Genomic DNA, 15,649 nt, shown 5'->3' with positions numbered 1-15,649 from the left:
ATATAAGTTTACATACATCTTACTCCCTACTCCCACTTACTCTCCCTCTCTTGAGTCAGCCCTTTCAGTCTCTCCTTTCTTGACAATTTTGCCTGCTTCGCTCTCTCTCTATCCTCCCATCCCCCCTCCAGACAAGAGTTGCCAACACAATCTCAAGTGTCCACCTAATATAATTAGCTCACTCTTCATCAGCATCTCTCTCCCAACCGCTGACCAGTCCCTTTCATTTCTGATGAGTTGTCTTCGGGGATGGTTCCTGTCCTGTGTCAACAGAAGGTCTGGGGAGCATGGCCGCCGGGATTCCTCCAGTCTCAGTCAGACCATTAAGTTTGGTCTTTTTATGAGAATTTGGGGTCTGCATCCCACTGATCTCCTGCTCCCTCAGGGGTCCTCTGCTGTGCTCCCTGTCAGGGCAGTCATCGATTGTGGCCGGGCACCAACTAGTTCTTCTGGTCTCAGGATGATGTAGGTCTCTGGTTCATGTGGCCCTTTCTGTCTCTTGGGCTCTTAGTTGTCGTGTGGCCTTGGTGTTCTTCATTTTCCTTTGCTCCAGGTGGGTTGAGACCAAATGCTGCATCTTAGATGGCCGCTTGTTAGCATTTAAGACCCCAGACGCCACATTTCAAAGTGGGATGCAGAATGATTTCATAATAGAATTATTTTGCCAATTGACTTAGAAGTCCCCTCAAACCATGTTCCCCAGACCCCCACACTTGCTCCCCTGACCTTTGAAGCATTCATTTTATCCCGGAAACTTCTTTGCTTTTGGTCCAGTCCAATTGAGCTGACCTTCCATGTATTGAGTGTTGTCTTTCCCTTCACCTAAAGCAGTTCTTATCTACTGATTAATCAATAAAAAACCCTCTCCCACCCTCCCTCCCTCCCCCCCTCGTAACCACAAAAGTATGTGTACTTCTCAGGTTTACTATTTCTCAAGATCTTATAATAGTGGTCTTATACAATATTTGTCCTTTTGCCTCTGACTCATTTCGCTCAGCATAATGCCTTCCAGGTTCCTCCATGTTATGAAATGTTTCACAGATTCGTCACTGTTCTTTATCGATGCGTAGTATTCCATTGTGTGAATATACCACAATTTATTTACCCATTCATCCATTGATGGACACCTTGGTTGCTTCCAACTTTTTGCTATTGTAAACAGAGCTGCAATAAACATGGGTGTGCATATATCTGTTTGTATGAAGGCTCTTGTACCTCTAGGGTATATTCCTAGGAGTGGGATTTCTGCGTTGTATGGTAGTTCTATTTCTAACTGTGTAAGATAACACCAGATAGATTTCCAAAGTGGTTGTACCATTTTACATTCCCACCAGCAGTGTATGAGAGTTCCAATCTCTCCGCAGCCTCTCCAACATTTATTATTTTGTGTTTTTTGGATTAATGCCAGCCTTGTTGGAGTGAGATGGAATCTCATCGTAGTTTTAATTTGCATTTCTCTAATGGCTAATGATCGAGAGCATTTTCTCATGTATCTGTTGGCTGCCTGAATATCTTCTTTAGTGAAATGTGTGTTCATATCCTTTGCCCACTTCTTGATTGGGTTGTTTGTCTTTTTGTGGTTGAGTTTTGACAGAATCATGTAGATTTTAGAGATCAGGCGCTGGTCGGAGATGTCATAGCTGAAAATTCTTTCCCAATCTGTATGTGGTCTTTTTACTCTTTTGGTGAAGTCTTTAGATGAGCATAGGTGTTTGATTTTTAGGAGCTCCCAGTTATCGGGTTTCTCTTCATCATTTTTGGTAATGTTTTGTATTCTGTTTATACCTTGTATTAGGGCTCCTAGGGTTGTCCCAATTTTTTCTTCCATGATCTTTATCGTTTTAGTGTTTATGTTTAGGTCTTTGATCCACTTGGAGTTAGTTTTTGTGCATGGTGTGAGGTATGGGTCCTGTTTCATTTTTTTGCAAATGGATATCCAGTTATGCCAGCACCATTTGTTAAAAAGGCTATCTTTTCCCCAGTTAATTGACACTGGTCCTTTGTCAAATATCAGCTGCTCATACGTGGATGGATCTATGTCTGGGTTCTCAATTCTGTTCCATTGGTCTATGTGTCTGTTGTTGTACCAATACCAGGCTGTTTTGACTACTGTGGCTGTATAATAGGTTCTGAAGTCAGGTAAGGTGAGGCCTCCCACTTTCTTCTTCTTTTTCAGTAGTGCTTTGCTTATCTGGGGCTTCTTTCCCTTCCATATGAAATTGGTGATTTGTTTCTCTATCCCCTTAAAATATGACATTGGAATTTGGATCGGAAGTGTGTTAAATGTATAGATGGCTTTTGGTAGAATAGACATTTTTACTATGTTAAGTCTTCCTATCCATGAGCAAGGTATGTTTTTCCACTTAAGTATGTCCTTTTGAATTTCTTGTAGTAGAGCTTTGTAGTTTTCTTTGTATAGGTCTTTTACATTCTTGGTAAGATTTATTCCTAAGTATCTTATCTTCTTGGGGGCTACTGTGAATGGTATTGATTTGGTTATTTCCTCTTCGGTGTTCTTTTTGTGGATGTAGAGGAATCCAAGTGATTTTTGTCTGTTTATTTTATAACCTGAGACTCTGCCAAACTCTTCTATTAGTTTCAGTAGTTTTCTGGAGGATTCCTTAGGGTTTTCTGTGTATATAATCATGTCATCTGCAAATAGTGATAACTTTACTTCTTCCTTGCCAATCCGGATACCTATTATTTCTTTGTCTAGCCTAATTGCCCTGGCTAAGACTTCCAACACGATGTTGAATAAGAGCGGTGATAAAGGGCATCCTTGTCTGGTTCCCGTTCTCAAGGGAAATGCTTTCAGGTTCTCTCCATTTAGAGTGATATTGGCTGTTGGCTTTGCATAGATGCCCTTTATTATGTTGAGGAATTTTCCTTCAATTCCTATTTTGGTAAGAGTTTTTATCATGAATGGGTGTTGGACTTTGTCAAATGCCTTTTCTGCATCAATTGATAAGATCATGTGATTTTTGTCTTTTGTTTTATTTATGTGATGGATTACATTAATGGTTTTTCTGATATTAAACCAGCCTTGCATACCTGGTATAAATCCCACTTGATCAGGGTGAATTATTTTTTTGATGTGTTGTTGGATTCTATTGGCTAGAATTTTGTTGAGGATTTTTGCATCAATGTTCATGAGGGATATAGGTCTATAATTTTCTTTTTTTGTAATGTCTTTACCTGGTTTTGGTATCAGGGAGATGGTGGCTTCATAGAATGAGTTGGGTAGTATTCCGTCATTTTCTATGCTTTGGAATACCTTTAGTAGTAGTGGTGTTAACTCTTCTCTGAAAGTTTGGTAGAACTCTGCAGTGAAGCCGTCCGGGCCAGGGCTTTTTTTTGTTGGGAGTTTTTTGATTACCGTTTCAATCTCTTTTTTTGTTATGGGTCTATTTAGTTGTTCTACTTCTGAATGTGTTAGTTTAGGTAGGTAGTGTTTTTCCAGGAATTCATCCATTTCTTCTAGGTTTTCAAATTTGTTAGAGTACAATTTTTCATAATAATCTGAAATGATTCTTTTAATTTCATTTGTTTCTGTTGTGATGTGGTCCTTCTCATTTCTTATTCGGGTTATTTGTTTCCTTTCCTGTATTTCTTTAGTCAGTCTAGCCAATGGTTTATCAATTTTGTTAATTTTTTCAAAGAACCAGCTTTTGGCTTTGTTAATTCTTTCGATTGTTTTTCTGTTCTCTAATTCATTTAGTTCAGCTCTAATTTTTATTATTTGTTTTCTTCTGGTGCCTGATGGATTCTTTTGTTGCTCAGTTTCTATTTGTTCAAGTTGTAGGGACAGTTCTCTGATTTTGGCTCTTTCTTCTTTTTGTATGTGTGCATTTATTGATATAAATTGACCTCTGAGCACTGCTTTTGCTGTGTCCCAGAGGTTTTGATAGGAAGTATTTTCATTCTCGTTGCTTTCTATGAATTTCCTTATTCCCTGCTTGATGTCTTCCATAACCCAGTCTTTTTTCAGGAGGGTGTTGTTCATTTTCCAAGTATTTGATTTCTTTTCCCTAGTTTTTCTGTTATTGATCTCTAGTTTTATTGCCTTGTGGTCTGAGAAGATGCTTTGTAATATTTCGATGTTTTGGACTCTGCAAAGGTTTGTTTTATGACCTAATATGTGGTCTATTCTAGAGAATGTTCCATGTGCGCTGGAAAAAAAAGTATATTTTGCAGCAGTTGGGTGGAGAGTTCTGTATAAGTCAATGAGGTCAAGTTGGTTGATTGTTGTAATTAGATCTTCCGTGTCTCTGTTGAGCTTCTTACTGGATGTCCTGTCCTTCTCCGAAAGTGGTGTGTTGAAGTCTCCTACTATATATGTGGAGGTATCTATCTCACTTTTCAATTCTGTTAAAATTTGATTTATGTATCTTGCAGCCCTGTCATTGGGTGCATAAATATTTAATATGGTTATGTCTTCCTGATCAATTGTCCCTTTTATCATTATATAGTGTCCTTTGTGGTGGATTTAAGTCTAAAGACTATTTTGTCAGAAATTAATATTGCTACTCCTCTTCTTTTTTGCTTATTGTTTGCTTGATATACTTTTTTCCATCCTTTGAGTTTTAGTTTGTTTGTGTCTCTAAGTCTAAGGTGTGTCTCTTGTAGGCAGCATATAGATGGATCGTGTTTCTTTATCCAGTCTGTGACTCTCTGTCTCTTTATTGGTGCATTTAGTCCATTTACATTAGGGTAATTATAGATAAATAAGTTTTTAGTGCATCATTTTGATGCCTTTTTATGTGTGTTGTTGGCAGTTTCATTTTTCCACATACTTTTTTGTGCTGAGGCGTTTTTCTTAGTAAATTGTGAGATCCTCATTTTCATAGTGCTTGACTTTATGTTAGTTGAGTCGTTACGTTTTTCTTGGTTTTTGTCTTGGTTATAGAGTTGTTATACCTTTTTGTGGTTACCTTATTATTTACCCCTATTTTTCTAAGTAAAAACCTAACTTGTATTGTTCTATATCGCCTTGTATCACTCTCCATATGGCAGTTCAATGCCTCCTGTATTTAGTCTCTCTTTTTGATTATTGTGATCTTTTACCTATTGACTTCCATGATTCCCTGTTATGTGTATTTTTTTTTTAATTAATCTTAATTTGTTTGTTTTTGTGATTTCCCTATTTGAGTTGATATCTGGACGTTCTGTTTTGTGACCTTGTGTTGTGCTGATGTCTGATATTATTGGTTCTCTGACCAAACAATATCCTTTAGTATTTCTTGTAGCTTTGGTTTGGTTTTTGCAAATTCTCTAAACTTGTGTTTGTCTGTAAGTATCTTAATTTCGCCTTCATATTGCAGAGAGAGTTTTGCTGGATATATGATCCTTGGTTGGCAGTTTTTCTCCTTCAGTGTTCTGTATATGTCGTCCCATTCCCTTCTTGCCTGCATGGTTTCTGCTGAGTAGTCAGAACATATTCTTACTGATTCTCCCTTGAAGGAAACCTTTCTTTTCTCCCTGGCTGCTTTTAAAATTTTCTGTTTATCTTTGGTTTTGGCGAGTTTGATGATAATATGTCTTGGTGTTTTTCTTTTTGGATCAATCTTAAATGGGGTTCGATGAGCATCTTGGATAGATATCCTTTCGTCTTTCATGATGTCAGGGAAGTTTTCTGTCAGGAGTTCTTCAACTATTTTCTCTGTGTTTTCTGTCCCCCCTCCCTGTTCTGGGACTCCAATCACCCGCAGGTTATCCTTCTTGATAGAGTCCCACATAATTCTTAGGGTTTCTTCATTTTTTTAATTCTTTTATCTGATTTTTTTTCAGCTATGTTGGTGTTGATTCCCTGGTCCTCCAGATGTCCCAGTCTGCATTCTAATTGCTCGAGTCTGCTCCTCTGACTTCCTAGTGCGTTGTCTAATTCTGTTATTTTATTGTTAATCTTTTGGATTTCTACATGTTGTCTCTCTATGGATTCTTGCAACTTATTAATTTTTCCAGTATGTTCTTGAATAATCTTTTTGAGTTCTTCAACAGTTTTATCGGTGTGTTCCTTGGCTTTTTCTGCAGTTATCCTAATTTCATTTGTGATATCATTAAGCATTCTGTAAATTAGTTTTTTATATTCTGTATCTGATAATTCCAAGATTGTATCTTCATTTGGGAAAGGTTTTGATTCTTTTGTTTGGGGGGTTGGAGAAGCTGTCACGGTCTGCTTCTTTAAGTGGTTTCATATGGATTGTTGTCTCCGAGCCATCACTGGGAAACTAGTTTTTCTAGAAAATCCGCTAAAAAAAAAATGCAGTCAGATCCCTATCAGAGTTCTCCCTCTGGCTCAGGCTATTCAGATGTTAATGAAGCCGCCTGGGGAGGGTGGGGGAGGGAACAGAGAGATAGGAGAGTAGCACCTCAGAATATAGCCAGAGTTGCTTGTCTTGCTTGGAATGACTATTATATCTGAGATTCCCGCAGGCGCGTTGCCTATGTGTGCTGGCTGTGTGGAGATTGCCCCCGGGGGGTCTGGCCCTCTGGAGTCACAGTCAGATCCTCCGCTTCCAGCCCCACGCCCAGCGTCAAGGCTCCCCTACTGGGGCGATGCCCTCTCGACTCCAAAATCAGTCGCTGCCTCCCAGGGACTTCTCGTCCCTCCAGCCGCGTGGCCGTGCCGCTCTCGAGAACCAATTCGGCCTCCTCCCGGGGTTAGTTCAGATGGGTGGAGCAGGTCCCCGTGCTTGTGCCGTGACCGAGTGTCCCGGCTGGGACGCTGTTCTCCCCACTCCAATACCAGTCGCTGCCTCCCGGGGACTTCTCCTACCGGCTGCGTCCCACGCCGCCCGCGCGACCCGGCTGGGCCCCTTCCCGGGGTTAGTTCAGGGGGGTGGAGCAACTCTCCGTGTTTATGCCGTACCTGCGTCCAGTCCAAATCCCTGTGGGATGGTTCCCCAGCTCGGACGCTGCTCTTTCTGCTCCAAGACCCGTCACTGCCTCCCGGGGACTTCTCCTACCGGCTGCGTCCCACACCGCCCGTGGAACCGGCTGGTCCCCCTCCCGGGGTTAGTTCAGGGGGGTGGAGCAGCTCTCTGTGCTTGTGCCGTACCTGACTGGTACGCTGGCTCCAGGCTCTGGAAACAATCGCTGCTTCCCCGTATTAGTTCGTTCTCTGTCTCTAAATCTGTGTTTGTTGTTCAGGGTTCATATATTGTTATGTATGTGATCGATTCACTTGTTTTTCTGTGTCTTTGTTGTAAGAGGGATCCGAGGTAGCGTCTGCCTAGTCCGCCATCTTGGCTCCGCCCCCCTACAATTTCCTTTTTAAAAGTAGATTTTTCATTTTATTTGATGTTTACAAATCTAAAAATTAAATGCTTTGCAGTCATGGATCAAAGAAGATAGCCGTTTTCTCTTCCACAAAAATATGAGCTGCCAACGATTTTAAAAACCTCTTGAAATATTCCACTTTAGCAATGTGAATTCATTACCAGAAGTAAAATAATGATAAGCTAGTACTTATTAGAGATGTATTTAGAACTTGGAATAATCATTTTCATACCTTTAACACAGAAAAAAAATATGAAACAAAGTATGGATTTACTGTGTTTACATTATACTTAAATTTTAATAAAATTTTTCACTACTCCTTTATTATTTCTGTAAATTATTTATAAAATGAATTTTTTTGTAAAGAGTACATTTGACCAGAATGCAACTAGTGAGAACCACTTTTCCTGAAGTAGTGAGGGTTAAGGATGTAGACATTTCCTCTTTCAAAAACTGGCCTCTATACATGTCTGTGTCAATAGTCTTATTGTTTTCTCCTACCTTTCTGGTCATAAAAAAAAAAAAAAAAAAAAAACACTCCATTTTGTTTTTGGTAATCTTCCTTTACCTGATTCTGAAATATTGATGTATCTAAGGTCTCTGTCCTATGTCCTTTCATACTCTTATTTTATTTCCTTCCTCGGTGATGTTACATCCTTTTCTAAGTCCAAATATTTTAGAAAGTTGAAAATCTCTGTTTTTAAATCCAACAGGTACTTTTATTTTCTGCTTTTGCCTGACCTATATGTACCAAACCCCACATGTCTGTCAGTTTCTCATACTGTGGAGGCTTGTGTGTTGCTGAGATGCTGGCAGTTATGCCACTGGTATTCAAATACCAACAGGGTCACCCATGGCAAACAGGTTTCAGCTGAGCTTCCAGGCTAACACAGACTAGGAAGAAAGTCCTCGTGGTCTATTTCTGAAAAGAATTAGCCAGTGAAAACCTTATGAATAGCAGCATAACATTGTCTTATAGTCCCGAAAGTTGAGCCCCTCAGGTTGGAAGGCACTCAAAATACGACTGGGGAAGAGCTGCCTTGTCAAAGTAGAGTCCACCCTAATGACGTGGTTGAAGTCAAGCTTTTGAGACCTTCATTTGCTGATGTGGCACAACTCAAAAATGAGAAGAAACAGCTGCAAACATCCATTAATAATTGGAATCTGGAACGTACAAAGTATGAATCTAGAAAAAGTGAAAATCAACAAAAAGGAAATGGAACACCTAAATATCCATATCCTAGGCATTGGTGAGCTGAAATGGACTGGTATTTGGTCATTTTGAATCGGACAATCATATGGTCGACTGCTAGGAATGACAAATTGAAGAGGAATGATGTTGCATTCATTGTCAAAAAGAATATTTGAAGATCTAATCTGAGGTACAAAGCTGTCAGTGATAGGATAATATCCGTACCCCTACAAAGAAGATGAATTAATATGACTATTATTCAAATTTACGCATCAACCACTAAGGCCAAAGATGAAGACATTGAAGATTTCTACCAACTTATGCAGTCGCAAACTGACTGAACATGCACTCAAGATGTACTGATAATTACTGGTGGTTGGAATGTGAAAGTCGGAAACGAAGAAGGATCAGTAGTTGGAAAATGTGGCCTTAGTCATAGAAATGATGCTGGAGATCACATGATTGAATTTTGCAAGACCAATGACTTCTTCATTGCACATACCTTTTTTCCCCCAACATAAAAAACAACTATACACATGGACCTCACCAGGTGGAATCCACAGGAATCAATCGACTACATCTGTGGCAAGAGATGATGGAAAATCTCAATATCATCAGTCAGAACAAGGCCAGGGGCTGACTGCGGATCAGACCATTAATACTCATATGGAAGTTAAAGTTGAAACTGAAGGAAACTGGAACAAGTTGACAAGAGCCAATGTACGACCTTCAGTATATCCCGCCTGAATTTAGAGACCATCTCAAGAATAGATTTGAAGCATTGAACACTAATGACCGAAGACCAGATGAGTTGTCAAATGACATTAAGTACATCATACATGAAGAAAGCAAGAGGTCATTAAAAAGACAGGAGAAAAAGAAAAGACAAAAATGGATGTTAGAAGAGACTCTGAAACTTGCTGTTGAATGCCAAGTAGCTAAAGCAAAAGGAAGAAATGATGAAGTAAAAGAACTGAACAGAAGATTTCAAAGGGCAGCTTAAGAAGACAAAGTAAAGTATTATGATGACATGCCCAAAGACCTGAAGACAGAAAACCAAAAGGGAAGAACACGCTCTGCATTTCTCAAGCTGAAAGAACTGAAGAAAAATTTCAAGCCTCTAGCTGCAATACTGAAAGATTTTACGGCGAAAATATTAAGTCATGCAGTGAGCTTCAAAAGAAGATGGGAGAACACAGAATTGCAATACCAAAAAGAATTTGGTTGATGTTCAACCATTTCAGGAGGTAACGTGATCAGGAACCAATGGTACTGAAGGAAGAAGTCCAAGCTGCGCTAAAGGCATTGGTGAAAAACAAGGCTCCAGGAATTGACGAACTATCAATTGAGATATTTCAAAAAACGGATGAAGTGTTGGAAGTATTCACTCATCTATGCCAAGAAATTTGGACGACAGCTACCTGGCCAACTGACTGGAAAAGATCCATATTTATCCCTATTCCCAAGAAAGGTGATCCAACCAAATGCAGAAATTATAAAACAGTATCATTAATATCACATGTAAGCAAAATTTTACTGAAGATCATTCAAAAGCAGCTGCAGCAGTATATCGACAAGGAACTGCCAGAAATTCAGGTTGGATCCAGAAGAGGACATGGAACCAGAGATATCATTGCTGGTGTCAGATGGATCCTGGCAGAAAGCAGAGAATACCAGAAAGATGTGTACCTGTGTTTTATTGACTATGTTAAGGCATTCAACTGTGTGGATCATAACAAATTATGGATAACATTGTGAACAATTGGAATTCCGGAACACTTAATTGTGCTCATGAGGAACCAGTGCATAGGTCAAGAGGCAGTTGTTCGGACAGAACAAGGGGATACTGAGTGGTTTAAAGTCAGGAAAGGTGTATGTTGTATCGTTTCACCATACCTATTCAATCTGTGTGCTGAGCAAATAATCTGAGAAGTTGGACTTTGTGAAGAAGAATGAGGCATAAGGATTGGAGGAAGACTCATTAACAACCTCTGTTATGCAGATGACACAACCTTGCTGGCTCAAAGTGAAGAGGACTTGAAGCACTTACTGATGAAAATCCGAGATCACAACCTTCTGTATGGGTTACACCTCAACATAAAGAATACGAAAATCCTCACATCTGGACCAATGAGCAACATCATGATAAACGGAGAAAAGATTGAGGTTGTCAAGGATTTTATTTTACTTGGATCCACAATCAACACCCATGGAACCACCAGTCAAGAAATCAAAAGATGCATTGCATTGGGCAAATCGGCTACAGAAGACCTCTTTAAAGTATTGAAAGGTAAAGATGTCACCTTGAGGACTAAGGTGTGCCTGACCCAAGCCATAGTATTTTCAATTGCCTCATATGCATCTGAAAGCTGGACAATGAATAAGGAAGATGGAAAAAGAACTGATGCCTTTGAAAATTGTGTTGGTAAAGGATGTTGAATATACTGTGGACTGCCAAAAGAATGAACACGTCTCTCTTGGAAGAAGTATAATCAGAATCCTCCTTAGAAGCAAGGATGGCGAGACTGCGTCTCACATACTTTGGACATGTTATCAGGAGGGATTAGTCCCTGGAGAAGGATGTCATGGTTGGCAAAGTAGAGGGTTGGCCAAAAGAGGAAGACTCTCAATGAGATGGATTGACATAGTGGCTGTAACAATGGGCTCAAGCATAGCAACAATTGTGAGTATGGGGCAGGAGCAGGCAGTGTTTCATTTTGTTATGCATAGGGTCACTTTGGGTAGGAACCAACTAGATGGCACCTAACAACTACACACATAACACAAAAATGGATAATAGCTCTCTTTATTTAATTTCTAGGTCATTCCACACTCCTGGATTGCTCCTCAACTGTTCTCTTTGCTAGTGTCCCTACCCACTCCCCCCAGCCACTTAGTGTTAAGGTACTCAGGTCTCAGTCTTCAGACTTCTCTTTTCTGTCTACACTTACTTCTTTGGTGTTTCCCCCAAGCTTTAAATTTCAAATATTATATATAAAACTGATAACTTCAAATTATATCTCTAGCATGGACTTTCCCCTGAATTCCATATCGGTGTACCTGGCTGTCTGTATGACCCCTACACCTGGATGACTGAAGTTATAGGCATAGAGATTCCCACTGACATAACAACAACAATTAAGGAGGTACAAGATAAGTCCAGGGTGGTCACTGGACTCAGGTAGTATCCTCCTAGAACTATTTATCACCCAGATCTAGTACTCTGTTCTCAAGCGTCCTATTATATAAATTGTGTTGCCTTCTCAAATCTTCTGCCCAGTAACCTCAGCCCAACTGAGACCGTTCATTGTATATGCAACTTTTGGGGGTAAATAAGTGTTTTTATTGCCCAGGACATTTATAGAAATAAGCGTATAGATTGTTGTTCTTTTTGTGTCGTCAAGTTAATTCTGATTCATAGCAAACCTACAGGACAGAGTAGAACTGCCCCATAGGGTTTCCTACGTTGAAATCTTTATGGAAACAGACTGCCACATCTTTCTCCTGTGGAGCTGCTGATGGGTTCGAATCACCGGCCTATCACTTAGCAGCTGAGTGCTTAACCACTGCATCACCAGGGCTCCTTTATAAAAGATGAAGTAAATTAAGCCTCTTGTTTTAGTTTGGAAATAGGTTGTCTAATCAACAGGATAACCTGAATATAATTATATTATGTAAAGTGTTCAAAATGCTTTGTCATGCTAGTTTAATGCTTCAAATTTGAAATATGTAGTTGTAAAGACTAAAATGTAATCGTATTTGTGATAATTGTTAAATATGTATTTTAACGTATAAGGAAGCTGAATATGCATTAATTGGAAAGTTGTAAGATACATTGATTTTGTTCAAAATTATTTGACTTCTAAAGAAACTTCTTTACTACAGTTAAAATATAATTTATTAGATTTACATGGATTGATCAGTGATATTTTTAAAGTTGCTTATTATATATTGCAAAGTAATGGCAATGTATTTCAAAATGAGCACGTTTTCATAAGTTTTTATATACCTAGTAATTCATACGAAATGGAGTTTCAGTTGTGTTGATATATTTGATGTAGTGGTTATAAGCTATGGGAAAATTTTCTGTTTTGTTCCTCTTCATATTTATATAATGATATATTATTTTACCTTTGTCACCATGATGAATTAAAAACTAATGAAAATGTGATTATTGTACAGAAATACAAAAAAGCATTTTTTCTTTATTGTATTGGCAAAACCAAAAAAGAACCAAACCCACTGCCGTCGAGTCAATTCCGACTCATAGCAACCCTATAGGACATATAAATGAATTACTGCTGAATCTCTAGTGCTAGCAGAAGATTTTTTAAATACTTGAGAAATTTGGAAGTGGAAAACTTGAAGTTTACATGGTATTTACTTTAAAAAATAGAAATTTAAATTATTATATAGAATCTACAACATAAAACAAGTAATTGTTGTTGTTAGCTTCAGTCAAGTCAATTCTGACTCATGACAACCCCATGTAACCGAGTAGAACTGTTCCATAGGGTTTTCTTGGCTATAATCTTTACAGAAGCAGATTGCCAGGTCTTTCTCCCACGGAGCCAACTGGGTGGGTTCAAACTGCCAACCTTTCAGTTAGTAGCTGAACACTTAACTGTTGGCACCACCAATCAATTAAAGTTAGAATAAAGTTTATTTTTTAAATATCTCAAAATTGGAGGATACGTAGCAGAAGTTTTCGCCAATGTATAATGGACATCTCCCAGGCTTTACAAATTTACTCTGGGTTCTTACCTGACCAGCGTCTGCATTTTCACAAACGTAAGTCTCATAGTATTGAGAGAACTCAGGAGCATGATCATTAATATTAAGAACTTGCACGTACACGGGGACTTCAGCAATTTGTTGTACATTGTCTGCAAATAGAAAAAAAATGAATGAAAATAAAGGGTTTTAATGCTATCTTCAGGAGAAAAAAAGTAAAAAACTTCATCAGAAGCTGTATGGCATATTTTTATTTTACTTGATTAAAAGCTAACTGAGAACAAGATCTCTATATGGTCCATCTGTTTATCAACAATACAGCTTAGAAAACAAATGTTCTGCTTAACATATTCAACTCAACCAGTACTTATTGAGTACCATATACCTACCATGGACTTTCTTGTAGGAGCTGATGAAGGTAGTCAGATATACTGACAGCTTGTGAAAATCCATGAATTGTTTGGAGAATTTGTATTACTCGTCTAATCCTGATGGATATAAATACGTATTATTACCCTCTCCAATTTTAACCCATTGTGATGGAATAGATTCTGAATCACAGTGACCCAATAGGGCAGGGTAGAACTGCCCTGTAGGGTTTCGGAGGCTGTAATCTTTGCAGAAGCAGACTGCCACATCTCTCTTCCTCACAGAGGCTAGTGGTTTTGAACTGCCAGCCTTTTGGTTAGTAGTCAAGGGCTCAACCAATGTACCACCAGGGCTCCTTCTCCACAACTTTACTAATAAAAACAATGAGAAACCCTTTAGTTCCTGAAATGGCAGTTAAATGATTTGCCTAAGGTCATAGCTGAACTGGAAGAGGCACTTGAAGAAGCCAACAGATTTTTTATTGCTATGGTATACAGTATAGGTTTTAATAACAAAAATTTAATACAGACTAACAGTCTAAATATATTTTAAAATAAAATAACTATAATAAAGCCTAGGTTAAGCTTTATAGATTGAGTTGGGAAGATTTTCGTAAATGGCCAAGAAATTCAGAATACATGAAGAAATAGAAAGATATGGTTAAATACATTTAAAGTATGGCAAAAACAACATAAAAAGGCCAAGTAATAATAACAACAAAGTTGGGAAAATACTTGCATCACAGGATACAGTACTGATAGCTCTTATTTTTAAATCCTGAAAATTTAAAATAAACTGGAAAGATGCATACAATTGCACTAATTCAGGAAGGTGACATTAAAGGGTAGTGGGGGGGGTGGTTTTGTTTGTCTTAATGTCTTTATTTGTCATCTATATGCTATTTTGTTGGATCCACAATCAATACCCATGGAAGCAGCACTCAAGAAATCAAATGGCCCATTGCATTGGGCAAATCTGCTGCAAGAGACCTCTTTACAGGGTTGAAAAGCAAAGATGTCATCTTGAAGACTAGGCTGCACCTGACCCGACCCATGGTGTTTTTGCTGGGCAATGAATAAGGAAGACGAGAGATGAATTGACACCTTTGAATTATGATGTTGGTGAAGAATATTGAACTTTCCATGGACTGCCAAGAGAATAAACAAATCTGTCTTGGAAGAAATACAGCCAAGAAGGCTTCTTAGAAGCAAGGATTCCGAGACTTTATCTCACATACTTTGGACATGTTATCAGGAGGAATCAGTCCCTGGAGGAGGTCATTATGCTTGGCAAAGTAGAGGGTCAGCCAAAAAGAGGAAGACCCTCAGTGAGATGTATTGACCCAGTGGCTGCAACAATGGGCTCAAGCGTAACAATGATTGTGAGGATAGTGCAGGACCAGGTAGTGTTTCATTCTGTTGCGTGCAGAGTTGCTATGAGTCGGAACCGACTCAGCGGCACCTAACAACAACAATGGTATTTTGTTAATGGAAAAGAACTATATTTGTAACTATAATTACAGCTGCAATTTTGATAGAAATTATAATTTTTCAATTAAAAATTAAAATGTAGAAGGCATATTACACAACCAGAAAGCAAGAAATCCAAGGCCTTTAGGAAATACAAAAAACATACAGGAATTATTATTTTGGGACTTTTCTCTATGGCGTTACACTTAGGGTTAAAATAGAGAACTAAAACCTTAAAAATCAGAAAGATATTTCTAAAAATTTAGAAATGGGATTATCCAGTAAAAAAGGCTCATTTGTTTTAATGGTTGAAACATATAGAACATCTTTTTTTTTTTTTAAGTAGTCAGATAGGAAAAAAGTTTTCAGGTACAAATAAACTTAAGGAAAATTAATAAATACTTTCCCAGTTTTGATCTTAATTTTTTTGGAAAAATTGGCTTAAAATTATATTCAAATTAAACCTTTGCGGCATGCCTGTACATAACATCCATATATCTTCACAGCTTCATCTAAAAGTATTTAGTAGTATTATTCGCTTAGCGGGCATTTTGATAAATGGCTTGGGTGCTTAATTTGGGAAGCTTTCCAGGAAAGAGAATCAGTG

The 15,649-nt window shown here is 38.5% G+C and overlaps 1 protein-coding gene across 1 annotated transcript in view; it reads right to left on the bottom strand.

The window, feature by feature from the left end:
* CDH19 (cadherin 19) overlaps positions 1–15,649 on the bottom strand; it is a 78,450-nt gene that overhangs the window by 32,012 nt on the left and 30,789 nt on the right. Inside the window, exon 8 of the mRNA XM_003406256.3 lies at positions 13,235–13,356. Within this exon, the coding sequence (XP_003406304.2) occupies positions 13,235–13,356 (122 nt within the window). The remainder of the gene's footprint in view (positions 1–13,234; positions 13,357–15,649) is intronic.

Source organism: Loxodonta africana, chromosome 11 (genome assembly GCF_030014295.1).
Source record: "Loxodonta africana isolate mLoxAfr1 chromosome 11, mLoxAfr1.hap2, whole genome shotgun sequence".
NCBI classification, from domain to species: Eukaryota; Metazoa; Chordata; class Mammalia; order Proboscidea; family Elephantidae; genus Loxodonta; species Loxodonta africana.
This window is presented reverse-complemented; position numbering and strand designations above follow the sequence as displayed.